The sequence below is a fragment of the Mangifera indica genome, chromosome 6 (genome assembly GCF_011075055.1).
Source record: "Mangifera indica cultivar Alphonso chromosome 6, CATAS_Mindica_2.1, whole genome shotgun sequence".
Classification (NCBI taxonomy): Eukaryota; Viridiplantae; Streptophyta; class Magnoliopsida; order Sapindales; family Anacardiaceae; genus Mangifera; species Mangifera indica.
This window is the reverse complement of record NC_058142.1, coordinates 825,395-845,073: the sequence shown is the minus strand read 5'-3', so window position 1 is coordinate 845,073 and position 19,679 is coordinate 825,395. Positions and strand designations below refer to the sequence as shown.

Here is a 19,679-nt window from a genome sequence, read left to right as displayed (position 1 = left end):
TATTCTATGAACCCAATAGAAGGTGGAGTGTGTACCTATTAAGCCCAATTGAAGAAACTAACAAATCACAATTGTGGAATGCATGGTGGGAAGAAGAACATTGCTTTCGCTTTAGTAAAAAAATTAATTTTGAGCACACTTATTTTCAGTGATAATTTATTTGTGTATCTAAGAGGAACAAGAGCCATTACAAAGAGGGCATATTGAATTTGGAACCCATATGAGCCAGCAAAATAAATTGCTCTTAGCCAAGCTTAAAAGTTGGACAAAAGAACAGAGTCAAGGAGGATTTAGTAGAGAATATATAATTGAAAGACCAAGTATTTTCTTCCTTGAACTTAGAATTCTGCATATTCTGTCATTTACACATTTACATGGCATCTGAGAGCCTTTTTCATTCTTACTGCTATTGCCGTTACATGTATTTATCACACTGATTCCAATTCTAGTGGTATCATTAGGAAGATGCGAGTTGTGGCTAGCACTTGTGGCTTCATTGTCGCATGACAAGAACCAATTCTGGCTCGTCGTGGCCTCCTCTGGCTCTTTGATGCCACTGCTGCTCCTCACTGTGACCCAAGTTTCATCCCAGACCCAGTTGGATTTTTCTGAGCTTGCTTCACTCAATTGCCAGATTCTTTCCTTTGGAGAAGTTGAATTGCTTTTGTGGTTCGAATTCCAAGTTCTCTCTTCTAGCCCTTCTTCCATTGAAAGCCACAAGCCTTGATTCAATACACTTGTTGGGGTCTCCAAGTTCTGTTGCTTCAGAAAGTCATGTTTCAGAAGTTCACTGGCTGCCCATCTTTCCGATGGGTCTCTTTTCAAGCACTTGTCCAGAAAATCTTTACCTTGTTTTGACATGAACTCAGGAATTTCGGGAACATCATCTGAGAACCCAGTTCTATAAAGAACGGATACCGGATCGGATGAATTAACCCATGTAGCACACCCGGTGGCCATCTCGATAACTGTGCATCCAAGAGCCCACACGTCAGCAGGGAAGTTCTGTTCTTCGCCACGGGCCACCTCAGGTGCCATGTAGATAGGTGTGCCATTGATTGGCACACTTGAAGACCAATCAACATGTGACGCCTCATCAACCTGCCTAGCACAACCCAAGTCACAAATTTTTGCCCCATCACCACAAGTGATCAAAACATTCTGACCTTTGATGTCACAATGCACTATTCCTTTAGAGTGAAGGAATTCTAACCCTTGTAATATCGTCTGAGTATATGATTTGATTTGAATCTCATCTAAACCACCATTATTATCACCGTGCAGATGAATTGTATCAATAAGTGTGCCTCTGGATGCATACTCCAAGAAAAGATTATATAGAAGCTTACCATTCTCATATGAAATGTCACACCCCTTGTATGCCACAATTTGAGGACACATTATTGTAGACAAAATTCTCTGTTCCCTTTTGAGCAATTCTGAATTTGAGACCTCAGCTGACTTCACCGCAAAGACTTCACCGGTCAGGTCATCCGTGGCAATAGTGACAGTGGCACTTGACCCCTGGCCAATAATCCGGCCCCGGGTCCAATTCATTTTAGGATGTTAAGAGAGAGAGTGAAAAAGTAAGGAAATGCTTAGTTGGGTTCTGCTTTTGTGGGAGGGTGAATGTATATATACATATATGAATAATATTGTTTGTTTTATTATTGTTGGCTTTAGCGCAACATTTTCTTCGATTGTAGCCAATGGGCAGCCGCCGTATTCCATCTCTCACTAAAAGGTTCCACGTGGCAAAAGGAGGTTGATGAAAAGTTTTGGCCAACTTGGGCGGCGGGATTATTTAGCTTATTGCTACCCACGCGTGTGCGCAGAGAAATAGTGATTGATAGAATAAAAAAATATTATATTAATCCAATTTTAAACATTTAAATAATAAAATATTTTAAATTAAAAATAAAAAAATATTTAATCATGCTATAATATATTATTTAAATATTAAATCAGTTACTTAAAACCAAACTAATGATATATAACATAATTTTTAATAGAATTGAATGTGATTTAAACTATTCAATTTAAATTTAAAAATTTGATTTGAATAAGTCAATTTCAAAACAGGACTCTAAATAAATAATTAATATTAAGATTAATTAATTTTTTTATTTGATAATATTATTCATCTTAATAATATTATTATTTAATCTATTTAAGTATTTGTCTCATGATATCGTGCAGCAACACAAGCAGGATATTATGTATTTGATTTGAATTTAAGCATATTCCAGACTAAACCTGGCTCCCATCCACCCATGAAGTTTGATTAACATAGAATACAATTAACTTGAAGCGTTTGATGGGATATTCCGTCCACGGGTGTGGACTGTGGAGTGCTTGACTTTAGGATTAATTAATACACAATTAAGGAGTAAGCCTCCACTTTCGGGAGATACCATGAACCCATTTACTAGTTGAAGTTGCAGATTCATTTGTATTATATGAGGAAACTGGTCATCTTCATCGAGAGATGTCAAATGGGCAATAAATGTGGAGGCAAGTGTTAGAAGTTTCATTGATTTCTGTGCCAAATACATCCAACAAACTAGTGGTCAGGAAGTTATCCAATTTCTAGAGGCAAGTTGCCCTGGAGAGAAGGTGATGCTTACAAGATGGGGAAAGGGGCATAATTAAGAAGCATATATTGTAATAAACTCAAAAGGGCACCTAAGAGACTCTTGGACTTTTGTTACTTGTATGTACCGATGGGTAAGGCAGGCACCAAAAGAAACCTTCCCAACTTATCATGTTGTTATTCTTGCGACACCACCTGGTATGTCTCTTTTTTTTTTTAGACTTTTGACTTGTAGTACCCTTAGCATTTTCTTATTTTCCAATGACACTTGGATGGCGTAATTTGATTAAAATTGCACCGATTATAATGCAATTTTAAGTGGATCACATAAGATCGTGCAATTTAATTAAAGTCTCCTATAATTTAATAAGAATCACATTAAAATCGATATAATTCTAAACATAATTTCAATAATCATTAATGCCATTATAGATTACGGTTTGATAACATCTAAGTGAAATTTGTTAAAATTGTAAAAGAAAATATAATTTATTTGCCTTTTAAGAATATAAATAATATATTAATTTTACAATTTATATATTTTTTAAACCATGAAAAATACTTTTTTATCATTAAAATTAATATTTGAATTTTAACATGAATTTGATATAAAATGAAGAATGCCCTTTAAAAGTGATAAATAAAGGTGATAAATAAATGTGAACACAAAACGAATCCAAACACCTTCAAACTCAAATTCAATTTGGATAAAAAATGAAGTCAAATTTAGAATTTGAATTTATAGTTCAAATTTATGATTCGAATTCGTAACTCAAATTTATAACTTATTGACAATTGACATCACTTTACTCAATAATAAAGAAAATGATGACATTTATCAATAAATCACAAACTTAAACTACTAATTTGAACTACAAATTCAAGTTATATAAAAAATGGTTATATTGCCTCCATGCAGTACCATACCGCTTCCCAACCATTTATTTGCTTGCCCTCGTCAAGTGCAGTCTCATGTAGGGATGACAATTTGGACCCGACTTTAGGGGCCCCGAACCTCCCCGACCCTAACGGAGAGGGGATTCCCTGATAAAAACTGGGAAAGGGACGGGGATAGGGACGAAAAAAATCCCCGTAATCGGGGACGGGGATACATATGTCCCCGCCCCGCCCCTCCTCTCCCCACCCCCTAAATCTAATATATTAATATAATAATTTCTAAAGTATTAAATTCTATAAATTTTTTTATTATAATTTATTAAAACTATAACTTTAATTTTACTAATTTTTGAATTATCAATTATCAGCTTTTACTAATTTCTAAACTATTAATCTAATATATTAAAAAAACCCTAGAATCTCATTATCATAAAATGCAAATGTACCAAATTAATTCTATTTCAACTTCAAAACTTAATTAGAATTAAAATTTTGGGAGAATATGATTTATTTTATTTATTGAAATACATAAAGGAATTAAAATTTATATTTATGGGTATGGGGAGGGGATTTTTCCCCGCGAGGATGGGGAGGGGATTTTTTCCCACGGGGACAGGGCGGGGATTTTTCCCCACGGGGACGGGGTGGGGATGGGGAGAGGATTTTTCCCCACGGGGACGGGGCAGGGATGGGGAGGGGATTTTTCCCCACGGGGACGGGGCAGGGATGGAGAGAGAATTTTTCCCTGCGGGGATGGGGAGGGGATTTTCCTTCACGGGGAGGGAACGGGGATTATTTTTTATCCCCGTAACGGGGACGGGGCGGGGACGGGGATTGATATCCCCTCCCCGCCCCTCCCTATTGCCATCCCTAGTCCCATGCCATCTACTAACATTTCGGATAAACTTATGGCTAAGAGTGCTATCGTTGAGGCCCACACCACACATTAGAGGTCTTTAAAGTCAGCATTTGAGTTCACTTGGTAAGGCCATGGCTAATTGGTGAGTCTCTTTCAAAGCCTGGGTGGGTAAGGTGAAGTGCATCATGACACGACTTCCCACTTTCCAAACCACTGCTTGGATAAAGTGAGCAATACGAGGTTAGTTACTGAACACTAACTTATCTTAAATTTTATCCACACTGAATTCGCCATTCTATATTAATATGTAAGAGGACAAGTCTTCCACAGCAACCTCCGGAACTTCTTACAAGGACAAAGACAAAACTACTTACAAGCACCAGGCATTGTCGACTGCCTCTTATCAATAATCCGATTATCTTTATAAAGTTACATAAAACACACTATTAGATAAATTAGATGATCGAACCATTGGGGCTTGAAGTTGGCCATTTCTATGCTGCTTCGGCAAAGCCAACTCTCAATTTACCGTAATCAAAGACGGTGTGGTATTTGCCCATGAAGATATCTCCCAAGATCCTGCATAAACACAAACACCAATTCTGAGAACACAACTGCTAGATGCAGATGTCGAGTACAAACAATATGAGAAAAGAATTACCAGAGAGGTCCACGAGGAGGAGGAATGTCCAAAGCAGTAAAGCCACTAATGCACTGAGCTTCGGGGCCTTCACCCACCTTCAGAATGTACTGATCATATCACCAGAAGAGTGCCATGAGTCATATAGTATAGTATCTGAGAAATACACGATGCCCTACCAAGTGCTAATTATCTGAAATCCAGATTAGTCCCTTATAGATGAATAATGAGTTAGTTCAGATCGATAAATGTTACAACTCATACTCAAACATATGTACTTTATTCTTGTTTTATATTTTAGTGCACCGGACGCAGGTATTAACTAAGCATGACTGGACACATAAGCTACAATATCCAAGGAGGGACACATAAGAGACAATATCTAATAAGCGTAAATAAACACAAACCATCTTTAGTTCCCACATAATCATCTCATTCTATTCTTGAAAGCCTCCCCTTACCATGAAAAAATCATTGTATTAATAAAACTGATTTTATTTTTAGGCCAAAAAAACATTTTAAACATATGACAAACTCATGATGAAAACAGCACTAACAAATCTGATGCAAAGCACACTATAAACTATAAAGCATGTTCATCTACTAGGCCTTGACAATCTTTTGATGCAATATTGTTCTTCTGCAACTAATTGATCACACCAACAACCAATTGAACACCCATGATAGCCAACTCTAATCACAGTGTTATTATCTCTAAGTATTCTAATTTGAGAAATGGAGAATGGTAAGTATTGAATGTCAGAAGAGAAGAATTCAGATGGTATTATGAGGCAGGTGAATATAAGAGCAAGTAAACAAGAAATGTAAAATTCAACTGATTCTAGCATGCAGACAGGGACAAATAAAATCCACAAATCATGAACATAATGAAAAACATTATTACAACTAATCCAGAATTATCTATCTTGAAATGGATAACAAAAATGAGATTTTGTTACAATGCTGTCATACCTCGTCTGATGACAGGTCAAAAACTTTGCCACCAATAGTGAATGAAACCTTAGGCATAGAAGAAATCTTTCCACAGTCAACAAATGATTCTCCATTGGGACTGGGCATTTGATCACAGAGCTGCAAAAACAGCCGAGGTAATGCCATCTCATACTACAAGCTGAACAATTCATTGAATTACTAGCATGTCCATCTCACCTCATTTACATATTGCAATATGTGTTCCTGAGTTTGATTCTGCTGCATCTGGTTTTCCATCCATACAACTGCCATCTCACAAGCTGAGCACATAGTGTCATGACCAATACCAGAGAACCTGCCATTTCTCTCATCCACCACATTCTCAATGCCCATGCTGTATAAAAGAATATTTGTTTAATTATAAACTAAACAAAACAAATTTCTTTGCCAAAAAAAACAAAGAAATAATGGTTAAAGAAGAATAGGATCTAAAACACCATAGGATAATAATGAAAGTGAATCCTGAGATCCTGACCTAACACCACGTGTTCCATCAAATGTGCACAATCCCATTTGGGAGCAAACCTTCTTAGGTGTTGCCTGACAGATAAAGTAGGAATGCCCAAAGTGAGGGCAAGATGTGAATAAACATATCAGCCAGTATACCCCATTAAAAAAAAAGTTATGAACAAAAGTTGATCAATTACTTACCTCAGCTAGAAGTAGATCCAAAAGCATTTGTCCATATTGCTCAACAACTGCCTTGCATTCTTTGCTGACAACTCCAGAGGCTCCAATAGCTTGATTTATCATGGTAATCACAGTCTGCAAATATCAATATACAAGCTGAGAGCAATTTCCATTTAGTGACCGCTAATGATGCAATAAAGAGTCAAAATAAAGTAGACATTATATCACAGAACTCATAAAATCATTTTTTTATCTTCAAACATCTCAGAATTGCTTTTCTACAAGAATAGAAGACATGACAAACTCGGTGCTATTTATCAATCAAGGATAAGCAACCATGTATGACCAAGACATTCAAGGGTAACATATTCATGATTGTATTCAATCCATTTATGAAGAGAAAAGGCAGCAAACATGCCAGTGAAATCAAAATAATTTTCTTTCTTAATTTATCTGATCTGTAATTTGATAAATCTTAAAGTTCCACATAATGAACACCATACATCAGAAATGGTTTTGTAACTTATAACACAACCTAACTCCACTACAAAATGTGCGGGACATTAAGCAAACCATACCCCAATAGAAGATTTGTCAACAAAAATCCTAAAGTCCGACAAAATTGAATCACAATTTTCATACCGTTGGACCTGCCAGCAATGATGTCCCGGAATCTGCAATTGCTGAGCAGCCTCCAGCACAATATCCTGGAAAACAGTATGTGGAATAGTGGAGGTTAGAGTAGTAACATAATATGAAGAAAAAAAATCATGTCATATTCCAGCCCTTGTCTTTGCCAGTCAAAGAAACTTTGTTAACAAGGAAACTCATTTCTATTTCAGTTTTGACCTTCTAGCCTAGGACTGTAGGCATGAAGAACATACCTGTTGGTTTACCACCAATCAGAACATCACCCATATCAAACTGTCAAGATAATTATTATGGAACAAAATGAGTAAATGATTAGGAAAATATACATATATATATATATATGGAGACTTCGGTGAAGAATACCAATAAATAACCAACCTGCCAGTAGCCTTTCCGTGTCACAGGAACATATGTGTGCTTGCCCTTGAAATGATGTGGATCAACCCCCCCAAACACAAGTTCACCACCTTCTTCTTCATCTGGATGGTGGTTAAGCCAAAATGAAAAAACTGGGTCCCTAATAAGACCTTGTTTTACCATGTTGTCCCTGTACAACATAGAGAGACATTGGAAATATAGATTACTATAATAATATTAAGAATTTTTAGCAAATCAAACATAAATTAAGGATTGACACACATACCAGACTGGCACAGCATTTCCAACAGAAATCTCTTGAAACCCAAGTCCTAATATACCATCAAACTTAGCCACCAAAAATGTGGCACCAGGCTCCTTGGTCGCCTCAATGAATTCCTGAAGAGGAAAGGGCAAAAAGATTAGCACATGGTACTTTAACAAAGCTACTGCAACATATGAAGATGGCAAGAGAAGCTTAGGTTTACCTGATCTTTCACAACCAGATCACCAACTTTGATATGGTCATAACTAAAGAAACCAGAGATGGCCCCAGTACCATACTGAATAGCAGCAGGTTCACCTGCATCATGGATGATACCCAACAACAATCAAATTACAAGTTTCTAAAATTTTGATAGTCCATCTGACATATGCCCCCAGAACACGTGCAAAAACCACAATTTGCCTTTCTAATCTGTAATATAGTTCCACCACAAATGTCTTCAGCATTTAAGTAATATTCTATGGAGGATAAATTTCCCTCCTCAAGTTGATAAGTTAACAATTCATCAAAAAAACTTTAGAAACCCTCAAATCTGTGCAGGCAGAAAACTAACCATTCTCCTTGTAGGTGCTTGATTGGCTTGACTTGTACTTGGGATGCACGAAACAAGGGAGCTAAACCACAATACAGAAACATCATATTAATAACCACCATTTTCAACAAGCTTCATATTGAGACACATTCATAATAGAAGCAAATGTAAAAGCTCACCGAGAAATAGCACTTAGATGAGGGCACCCACAAATTGGAGCTGCCCGTGTCAAAGATCACAGTGAACTTCTGTGGAGGAGTACCAATACCAATCTCACCATAGTACTGAGCATCCATATAGTTCTTCAATGCAACAATATCGGCATCCCTATAATCACCAAGATTATTACCAAATCGATACTTTCTAGTGTAAGCTTCTGAAGCCTCTCCATACTTGGACTCAAGCCGGGCAGCAATCCGGTCATTTTGATCCAATTTCATCTTTTTCAGCCCTATCCTAAGCAATCCGTCATTGGACGCAGAAGCCACCAAGGTAAACAGAAGCATAGAAAGGAACAAAGACAACAACACCACTCTGGTTTTGTTTCCCATATTTACCTACAGAAGCCACATTCAAAATCAATATTAAGAAAATGCAACCAATGAAAAACATAAACAATCAAACTCAAAAATGAGTAAAGATTTTTCTTATCAAACAAAGTATTTAATCTTCCTCTATTCAGAAAAACTCCTCAACCTCTCAAGTATCTTATCCTAATTACAAATAAAACCTCTTAGTTTATGCAATTTCTCATAAAATAGAGAGAAAGCTAAGACTTAAAAAGTTACATGATAGTTATTTCCCGGTTCATTCATCAAAACTTCAACTCAAATTACACAAGGAAGCAACAGCAAAAACAATCCGGTCAAACTTCGAAGCAAAATAAACATTGCGATTATGATAAAATTTTTTAATTAAAATGCGAAAATTTAAATTGAAAGAAAAAAATTCTACTCACTGAAACGTCAAGGCCGGCTGGTTCGTAAGGCAAAAGCAGAAAATTTGAGTTCCGAGAGAAGCGAATGCAGAGCCTCCAATATATAGCTACCCGTCAGCCAACGGGCCCCGCTCAGCTGACCTGGATTTTGTTATCTTTTTTGTTAAATATCAACCGTTTGATCTTTATTTCAAATGCTGGACTGTGACCGATGATTCAGGAATCACGAGGTCCACGTTGGGGGCACTCTAAATATATGACGCCCAAACAAATAAGGCGAGCTTTAGGAGGTGGATAATGTCTGGAACTTAGGGCGAACATTGGCCGTTACGATTGGATCGGATGGTGAGTAGGGAAGGGGTATTTTGGGATGCGAGCTAATGTGGTAGGTCGTGATGTTGGTGGAGGATAAAGTTAACGCCACGCTGGATTAAGAAGTGGGACCTTAAAACTGAAATTCGCTTACGTGTCAATAAAGAATGCAATTAGGATTGCTAAACACGCGACACGCACTCCTTCTTTTCTTGAATGTGGGGTAGTAAGAGGGAAACTCTCCCGTGTGTCTTGGTGCACCGAGAAACTTACTATTTATTTATATTTTCAAACGTAAAATATAAAATAATATTCAAATCAAATAATATATTATTATATAATTAATTTTTTTATTTTTAATTTAAAATTATTTATTATATAATAATATATTATTTTTAATATAAAAATTAATATTAATAGTTGATATATATAATTTTATTATTTTTCTTAAACATAATTAAATCATGAATGACCAACAAAATTAAATGTATCACTAAATAAGTTGATTAATTAGAAACTCTTTCACCCAAACACAACTCAATTAAGAAAGAGATAATTTTTTTCAATTCAAACACAATTAACATTAATTTTAATATGTGAAAAAGTTCATACCCTTTATTAATAGTTATTAGTATATAATATTGTTAAACTTAATAAGACATTAATCATATTAACGGATTGATCTTCAACATAACTGATTGAATCGAATTAATAAAGATAATATGACGTAATTAAAAGTTTAAAATTGATTTTAACCATATGATCTCAAGTTAACATTAATATAATGGTCAAATCAATCTAACCCAATATTTGAACTATGATTCAATACAACTTATCATAGTTAAATCTAAATTAATTAAATTAAATAATTAATTATCGATTGAATCAGTTGTTTTGATCAAATATAAGTTCCAAAATTGTGCAAATCAACGATTTTTTTCCTTTTAATTGTAAACTAAGTTTATTTATTGTTGGGAGCAAAGCACTATCTTGTGGGGGTGGGGGCCTCCTTTACTCCATACAAAGTTGTTTTCGGCAACAAAAGCATATAAAGGAAGGGTTGAAAGCAAGATGTTGCGGAGAAGCAACTAGTTTCAAAATCATGGAAAGTTTGTGATGATGGAAAGCAAGATGACGCCCCAACTAAGGCATTGTCTTGAGTGCAAGAAACAATAATATTGCTACCAATATTGCCAAGAGAAACAAAGAATATCTTCATGCATTATCTCATGGTAAACCCATTTAACTGGTTAGGATTTGAGAGCTTCAATGCTACATTAACTTACCATTAATTTAGAAACGTTCCATTAACAATTTAAGATGAGGCCTAACCTCCACATTGCTTTATATGGTAATTTATTGTGATTACGTATTTAAAATAGATTGAATTTAATCTAAGTTAAATCTAAAATGTTTAATTCAAGAATGATAGGTTCAAGCTCAAACTCCTTTTTTGATTTTTCTCTATTGAAAAACAATTTAAGTCAAATTGAATTAAATTCAAATTATTTATAAAAATAAGTCCAATCATTATATTGAGCACGACTTGTTCAATCCGAGTTGCCATATACAGCATGTTGCAAGTTGGGAGAAAAAGTTTCTTGGGATGGGCCTAATCCAGTTGGATCAAATAGTCTAAACTCTCAAGCCCAAGTATTACCTTGTAAAAGAGGCCTTAACTTCTTAATGAATGAGCATTTGTAGCTCAATAACATCTCAAATGGGCTCCAACCATGAAACTTGAACAAGCCCAAGTGAAGGCCCATTAGGTTCTAATTGAATAATCTAATTCCAACCAACTGCTTGTAATATGCATGACCCAAAAAAAAAAAAAAAACCTGTAATTAGATAATTGAAGTTCTACTCCCAAAATACTAATAACTAAACTCAAATCAAATTAGTTAATTTAATCAGTCTAATTAAGACTCAAGACTAATCCGAGTAAGCCTAATTTTGGGTTCAATAAGCAGTTCAATTATTATATCAAATCATAAAACGATATATGCGATTTTAGAACCTAACACCTAGCCAATATATACATTGTTTGTGCAACAAGGTCAAATTAGATATTGAATATTAAATATAATTTATATTTTATATTTAATAATTAATTAGACAAAATTATTTTAAATATTTTTGAAAATTAATTCAAACCTTAACTCAATCCAATCACCAATTAATCAAATTGGCCATCAGTCCATCCCGACTGAGCGTTTTCACTGAATCAATGTCTGAAAACACTCAATTCTTCTCCCACTAAGAGTTAGTAAAATGATCTAGAGAGTATCTGCATATTTAAATATTACTATTTATCGGAGTTTAAAAAAGGTAGAATCGATAATAAGATTGGATTTAATATTAGTTGAGTCTAACCCAAACACAGAGTGACTCGAATACATAATAGTCAGTTCAAGTTTGAGTTTATTTAAATTGGTTAAATATATTATTAACAAGATGAATAATATTATCAAAATAGGGATTAAATTTAAACTCAGACTGAATTAAAGCTCCAAATCTAATTCATGATCTCAAACCAAGTTAGATTCAACCTTAAAAGAAACTCTTCAATTATCATATAACTAAATAAATAACATCTAAAATATCAACATTTACAGGGAGAACACTATTTGCACATTTGATAAGAACCAAAAATGTTTAAGAAATATATATTGAATCAAGAGTAGTGATATATGTATAACATTTATATATAATTTTGTACACAAATAATAATGTGTCATCATATGATTGAACAATTGAGAATTAAAGATAAAATAATGTTTAATCACATAGTGACATATTATTGTTTATGCATAAAGTTGTATGTAAAAATTATACATATGATATTATTGTTAAATTGGTAAAACTATGCTACCTATTTTTTAGTATCAAATTAAATATTTAAATAATGTATTATCATATAATTTAATAATTTTAAATTAATGATAAAATAATTTTTAATCACATAATAACATATCCTTATACCCAATTGAATACACATGGTTTTGCTCTTATTGTGTATATGCCAAATTCAAACTATCACAATCATTTACGTCTTATCTTTATTTCTTTCCTTGTTACTCATAAAGCAACCCAATTATCTCAATTCAATCAGTATACGTAACCTTCTTTTTCTTTTCCGAAGCTATTTCAGTTTATCTTGAAAACAATTCACCAAACTTGCCCAAATTTCAAACCGGGAACCTTCAAGATATAGTTAGCTTTATTTCTTTACTATATATCAACTTTCTTAATGTATAATAAACCCGTGACAAGAACCCAGTAACATTAATAGGGCAGGCGGGCCATTCACTCTTTTTCCCAATGGCTCCCACCCAAGGTACAGTGTATTCCAGAAGTAATATTTGCTCATTTTCAAAAATTCAAAATCTCATCTATAAACTAATTTTTATTAAAAATTTCAATTAAAATTAAGGGTAAAGTCGTTATTTTAATAATAATATTAAAAAAATGTATAATTTATTATTTTTTAACCCTTGAATTTAAAAAACTAACAATTTCACCCCTGGTTAAAATTTTCTAGTTCCCGCGCCTCCCCCCCCCCCCCCAAAAAAAAAAAAAAAAAACTTTTCCTCTCCTCTCTAACCATCAATGACCTTTATGAAACTTTCTAACCCATCTTCGACTACCACCTTGCTCTAGATTAGACAAATCTAGATAGTCTAAACAACGAAGATGTCGTCCAGACAAAGCGTTAGCCAGACAATCTTCATTTGGTCGTCGCTTCATCTGGACGGTGAAAGCGTCATCGAATGACGCCTTCGTCGTCCAAACAATCTAAATTTGTCTAATCTAAACGAATCTAGACCAAGATGGTGGTCAAAGATGGGTAGAAAGTTTCGTGGAGGTCACCACTAGCTGGAGATATCGTCGAAGAGGAGTGAAAAAAAAATCTTAGGTTTTTGGGAGGAGGGGGAATACGACTTTTCAAAACTAGAAAACTTTAACTAAATGTAAAATTGTTAGTTTTTAAAACTTATGGGTGAAAATATAATGAATTATATATTTTTTTAAATATTAATATTAAAATAATAATTTTACCCATAATTCTAACCGAAAATTTTAACAGAAATTAGTTCATGGATAAAATTTAAGGTTTTTCAAAGTTAGCATGTATTAATTAGATTACACTATACCTTGGGTGGGATATAGTCATTTGGCCTTTCCCAATCCCATTTCTTGCCACTAATTAGATTCATTTCCCTGAAATAAATGCACCAATTGTAGTACAATGCACTGGGACTCCATAAGCCAAGCTGCTTGGCTCCATGTCCTCCTCAATTTGTATTGAATTCAAATTAAAATTTCAGTAATTTGAATCTTTTTTGGATGATATTATTCATCTTTAATGATAACACTTTTTATTTGAAAAAATTCAAATACAAATTATACTAGAACAAATATTTAATTTATAGTTGAAATATGTGGCTTTTAAGGATAATATTTTTAAGATTTAAGAATAATTTTTATTTGTTAGAACAAAAATTTTCATCATGATCTATTAAATTTGTAAATACAATGCAAACCCATCCCTTTGCAACCCCACATGTCTGCATGTGCCATGAAAATTTCACGATATACCGAGACAAGTAAGCAGATTTGAGTACGGTGGATAAAGAAGTACGGTGCGATCCACAAAGTTCCACGTTTTCAGTTTGGTCTTTAATACGAAGATGGCAGATTTTGATTGACTGGTAGATTGGTTTGTGGCAAGCTGACATAATGTCAAATAATGTGCACGGAAAGTCAAAAACGTATCAGAGTTGTCCAATTAAAATTAAAGCAATTCACCACAATCCACGAAACTGCAGTTGCTTGGAAGTCTCCTCAAAGTCTACTGTTCAGCTTCTTTCTTTCTTTCTTTAATCTTTCTTTCAATTCTTTACTGTTACAATTTTACGTGTCAAATGGTTATAGCCGTATTTTCTTGACCTCTGACGAAGATGCCTTGGCTAACTTCTCTTGGAAACGTAGCTTTGTGATTCATCAATGGCAAAAAGAAAGATGAAATGAAAGGAATGATTATTTTCATAATAAGAAAGAAAGAATGACATTTTGTGTTTCTAATTGGAAGTAAAAAGTGAAATATATGAACATCAAATCTCATTCTCATGATCCCCAAAAGAAGAAAAAAACAAAAAGAACAAACAAACGGTAATTAATTTATAAATGAAAGAGAAAAATTAATTAAAAGATGAACAGGGTCCGGCCTTCTTTCTCAAATTTAATTTCCTGAGAAGCTGTCGATTTTATTGCTGTTGCTTGTTGTTGTTGTTGTTGTTGTTGTTGTTGGGGTTGCTGTTACCATTGGAGGTGTTGCTGTTACTATATGGATGTGCAGCACCACCGATTATGGAGGTGATGGCAGCTGCAAGAGCTGCGGTGAAATTGGGATCGGCTGTGATGGCGGCCGTGGCTGCGCTGACGGTTTCAGCCAGAGAGGAGGACTGTGGTGGTTGTTGGGGCAATGATGGGGGGAGACTTTGGTGAGAAGTAGAAGACCCCAGTTCTTGAGATAACTGAAGACCTGAAAATTTCGATTGGTTGTAAAGTCCTTGACTGAAAACCTGAGGCAACTGATGAGGGGCTGATATTGAGCCAAAGTTTTGAGGCTGCCCAGCAAATGGAACCTGGAACTGTGTGGGAGGTCTTTGGAATTGTAGAGGATTTGGAGAGTGTGTGAGGTCTAATGTCACTGTAGGAAATGGAGCAGAAGCTGAAATCGTTGCCATGCTTGATGAACATGGAAGAATAGCTCTTGCTAACAAATTGGGATTCATTATCCCATCTGCACTTGACATTGAGCCTGAAAGTAACATGCTGGCGGCTGCTGTTGTTGTTGAAGCCATAGCCATAGCAGCTGGAGGCAAAGGATGATTATGATTCCCCTCATAAGTTGTTATCAAAATCGTCCTATCTTCTGCGCATCGTTGCACCTGATGAGAATTACGATCGTATTAGAGCCATCAACACGCGTTGGGATGTAAAGTCAAATGCTATTCAATGTTAGAATTATTTAAATCACATACTTGTTTACGAACAGGGCAACCGACGGCCATGGTGCAACGATAATAAGCTCGAGGACATGGGTTTCCTTTAGCCATTTTTTGTCCATATTTTCGCCATTGACATCCATCAGTGATCTGTCACAAACCAGCAGGATTAATCAAACCCAATAACTCTCGTAGGTAGCTATGAATTTGGGAAAGAAAAGGAAAAAATTTGAAGTACAAACTTACCATGGGAGCTTCTGAGCGAGCACGGACTGAGACACGGGCTTTTCTCATGGTGGCTTCAGTGGAAGATTGATCAATTGTTTTAGATGGTGAAGAATTCAACTTCTGGACCTTGTTCGGACCCCAGCCTGGAGTTTCAGATTCTGGGCTTTCTTCTCTACCAATTCTTTTTGAATTTTCTTGATCGAATGAAACAATCTCACCTTTTCCATTGCTTTTAGACGCTACCTCGATATTGTTCGGAGGTGTCCCCGATAAAGTTCTCTCTTCCGAGGAAGAATTAGACACTGCCTCGTCTGTCTCAGCTGTCCCAGAAGGACCCAGATCCATAAACTGCCGGGGCACCATTACTTCATGCTTTTTATGATCTTCAGCTTTTCCTTCAACAATCTAATTGATCAATCGAGTCAGCTCCTTGAACAAACCATATTACACTTTTAAAAAACAGTTCATTTATTCAATAATGAATCACCTCATGATCTTGAATACTTTCTGCTCTTTGATTTTGTTGCTGTTGTTGTTGCATTAATGCAACAAGGTGCATCTCTAGAGCGTTGTAATTGCTTGTAACTTGACTAAGCATGTCTCTCAGCCTCTGGTTTTCTGCATTCATATGCTGTAACTCTCCTTGCAATTGTACCAGCTGAAACAAAAACAACAATTTAGTTGAAAATTATCTCTGTATATCAAGCAAGAGAAGACACAAGTCTTCAATTCATAATCTCTCCCACCTCAGTTTTAGCTCGTTTATCTTCCATATCAGATGAAACCCCATCATCCACAGTAGATTGATCACTTCCAGTGTTAGCAGTGAGAAGACGCAAGCCAGTCTATATTAAAAAAACAAAAAAACAAAAAAGCCATTAATGATAAATTCAATGGCGTGTTCAAGGAATAAAAATTAGAATCTTACATTTACATCAAAACCAGTCCTGGAACGTCCCATTTCCTCATTGGAATTCTCCTTCTTGACGCTAACACAAACCAGCTGCTTATTATTATTGCTATCATCACGATCATCCACGACCCTCTTCTTATTATCAGAAAAGAAATCAACTTCATCGACGGCGACCCGGCGATCATCATCCGGCGGTGAAGGAGGAGTCCCACCGCTGAACTGAAACATCCTCATCGACGAGGAAGATTCACCACCTCCACCACCACCACAGCCAGCCAAGTTGTTGTTCATTCTAAACCTGGAAACTCCTCCACCAGCAACAGCTGCAGCCACTGAAGAGCTCTTGTTCTTGTTGTTAGTGAAGAAATAATTAGTGATGGGATCAGAATCAAGAGTAAGACCCCAACCCGTGTCCATAAATCAAGATGAAGAACAGAAAGAAGGTAAAAAAGAGAGAAGAATTTGATTATGTGTGTCAAGTCTGTGAAGTCTTTTACCGGTGCAATGGGCTCGCCTATAAAAAGGGTTTGGAATCGGAACGTAGACTATTTTTTTTTCTGAATTTTTTGGGATTTATTTTTATTACGTCAGATGGTGCGTCAGGTTCCAGCTGGCAATCTGGTCTAAATTCAAAGCCCCTTGAAAGAGAAATAGTAAGAGTCGGGTCATTACTTGGGTTACCCGTTATCCACTAAAGTCAGATTACTAGTTTAGAACTATTAAATTAATTTTATTTTAATCATATATTCGTCCAATTGATGACTTTCTCCCCATCGGGCATTTCCCACCAATTTTATTAAAAAAAATAAAAGTTTTAAAAAGTATTATTTCCAAGTTTTTAACATAGTAGAAAATTACGAATATTCCAAGTTTTGTAAGTTTATAAATATAATGATATTTTATATATAAACAATTGAGTATTATAGATACAAATAAGTTGACATATACATATATACTTAGTTTATAATATTTAAATTTTTTAAAAATTTATTAATATTTTATTTAAATTGAGTTATAAATTTGCAAACTCACTAAATTGATCTATAATAAATTTAAATTAGATTCAATGTTTTTAATATTATTTTTTTCCATAAAAAATTAGGGAAATATTTAAGAACATTAAGAAATGTATAATGTATTTTGATATGGCAAATGCTTTATAATATTGATAAATAATTCTAAAGTGATATTATTATAATTTTATTAAAATTGGTGTGGAAATTAAAATAGAAAAATGTGAGATGGGTGGGGGATCCGATCCGAATTAGAAAAGGACAGAGTTGACAGTCTAGAAAGGGGAGAAAAAGAGGTTTCGTCTACATTTCGTCAAGAAAGATATTGACTGGTTCTTCAATCAAAAGAAAAAAAGAAAAAAATTAATATTTATTAACAAATAAAAAAATTAATATCCCATCCCACCGCCCCGAATTGTGCGGCGCGTTCCACGTGATCAAAAAGAAAGTTGCACTGTCAGGTTGAGCCAACCAAGTCAACGAATTTGACGGGCCTATTCTTTCTCTCTCTCTCTCGCTCTCTTAATGTGACGAGTGACCGGGTGGGCCAGTAACCAAGTCGCCACTTTGGACCCACCCGACCCCGTTCTTTATTACGCTCACGAACTTTATCTGAAGAAGAGTGAAGAGTCTCCACGTTTCGGATCTTGGCCCGGGTACCTTGTTGACTATTTTACCGGTGGTGGGACCGAGTCACCTGGTTTGACTTTTTAGACTCCTTTGTTGTTTGTACTCCTTTTACAACATAGTTTTCTTGTGACTCGTGTAAGTATTACCTGCAGGTTGGGCAGACCGTAGCTTCATTATTTTTCTAATTACGTATTGTTGATTTGGAATATGTTATAAAGTTTTTATAATATTATTTTATTAACATCATTGATTGATTGGAGGAAGGGTCGGATACTAGTAAGGCTAGATTAGATTTAAATTCAAAAGAGTTCTCTCGAATTAGATTTGAAATTGATGAATTAATTTAATTTTAAATTTAATTTGAGTTATTTTAAATTTATTTTCTAACATCTTATAAATTTATAAATAGGATTGATATATGATATAAGTATTTTGTTGTATTTATAAATTTGTGTATGAAAGTAGGGATACATAGAATCCCCAAAAGTATTCGTAATATATATGTTTTCTAATACGAAATAATATAAATCTTAAATAATCACATCTCATAAGTTTATTGTTAAAATTGGAGAATTCAAACCTGACGGGATGTTAGTATTTCTATGGTTTCATGGCAATGAACTTTTTCAACAAATGGTGAAATTCTTCTATCTACTTCAATCACCTGATTTAATTACATTTAATGTTTCTTTTGAAAGTATTATCGCCACCATCCAGACTCAGCATGCTGAACACTTGAAAAATTCAAACACACGCACGTACGTGGGCCAAAGCTTTCTAGCCATCAAAAATTGACAAATGGGATTTGATCAAAACGACTTTGATTTTATTCAATTAAAACCTCTTTCAATTTCCAAATTCATACGATTCAATTTCTGTCCAAGCTTTCTTCTTCTGGCCAAACTCTTGTGGGGATAGACTTTTGGAAAACTTTTGGAATAATAATATTATTCTGTCACATTTGTGGAAAAGTTAACGTTCATCATCTCTGATTTTTCTTTCTTTTTATGCATGGAATTGTGACATCTTTTTCACATATACAACTGACAAAGTTTGTATTGTATTGTTAGTTCATTCAAACGCCCAAAAGTCGAGAGAAAAAAGAGAAGAATATTAAGATTTATTCTTGTAGAAGATAAAGATTCCTGGTTGAGAAAGTTAAAAGGAGAATATAAAGAGTTGTTCTTGAAATTAAAT

The 19,679-nt window shown here is 34.8% G+C and overlaps 3 protein-coding genes across 3 annotated transcripts; all 3 read right to left on the bottom strand.

Moving 5' to 3' along the window:
• Positions 1-200: 200 nt before the first annotated feature.
• Positions 201-1,603, bottom strand: LOC123219533 (mitogen-activated protein kinase kinase kinase 18-like). The gene has a single exon (XM_044641526.1). It carries the CDS (start codon positions 1,555-1,557, stop codon positions 280-282), a length of 1,278 nt encoding a protein of 425 aa, XP_044497461.1. The 5' UTR covers positions 1,558-1,603; the 3' UTR covers positions 201-279.
• Positions 1,604-4,609: 3,006 nt separating this feature from the next.
• Positions 4,610-9,647, bottom strand: LOC123219614 (aspartic proteinase A1-like). Its single transcript, XM_044641618.1, has 14 exons — positions 9,397-9,647; positions 8,618-8,995; positions 8,460-8,520; positions 8,109-8,203; positions 7,907-8,019; positions 7,642-7,810; positions 7,497-7,536; positions 7,255-7,319; positions 6,634-6,747; positions 6,458-6,522; positions 6,160-6,316; positions 5,962-6,081; positions 5,011-5,099; positions 4,610-4,928 (listed from the first exon to the last, which is right to left on the bottom strand). Exons 2-14 carry the CDS (start codon positions 8,987-8,989, stop codon positions 4,844-4,846), a joined length of 1,545 nt encoding a protein of 514 aa, XP_044497553.1. The 5' UTR covers positions 8,990-8,995; positions 9,397-9,647; the 3' UTR covers positions 4,610-4,843.
• A 5,068-nt stretch (positions 9,648-14,715) lies between these two features.
• Positions 14,716-17,338, bottom strand: LOC123218192 (probable WRKY transcription factor 31). Its single transcript, XM_044639474.1, has 6 exons — positions 16,855-17,338; positions 16,673-16,771; positions 16,414-16,584; positions 15,945-16,331; positions 15,735-15,848; positions 14,716-15,641 (listed from the first exon to the last, which is right to left on the bottom strand). The coding sequence occupies exons 1-6, from the start codon at positions 17,254-17,256 to the stop codon at positions 14,955-14,957; spliced, it is 1,860 nt and encodes a 619-aa protein (XP_044495409.1). The 5' UTR covers positions 17,257-17,338; the 3' UTR covers positions 14,716-14,954.
• Positions 17,339-19,679: the final 2,341 nt, after the last annotated feature.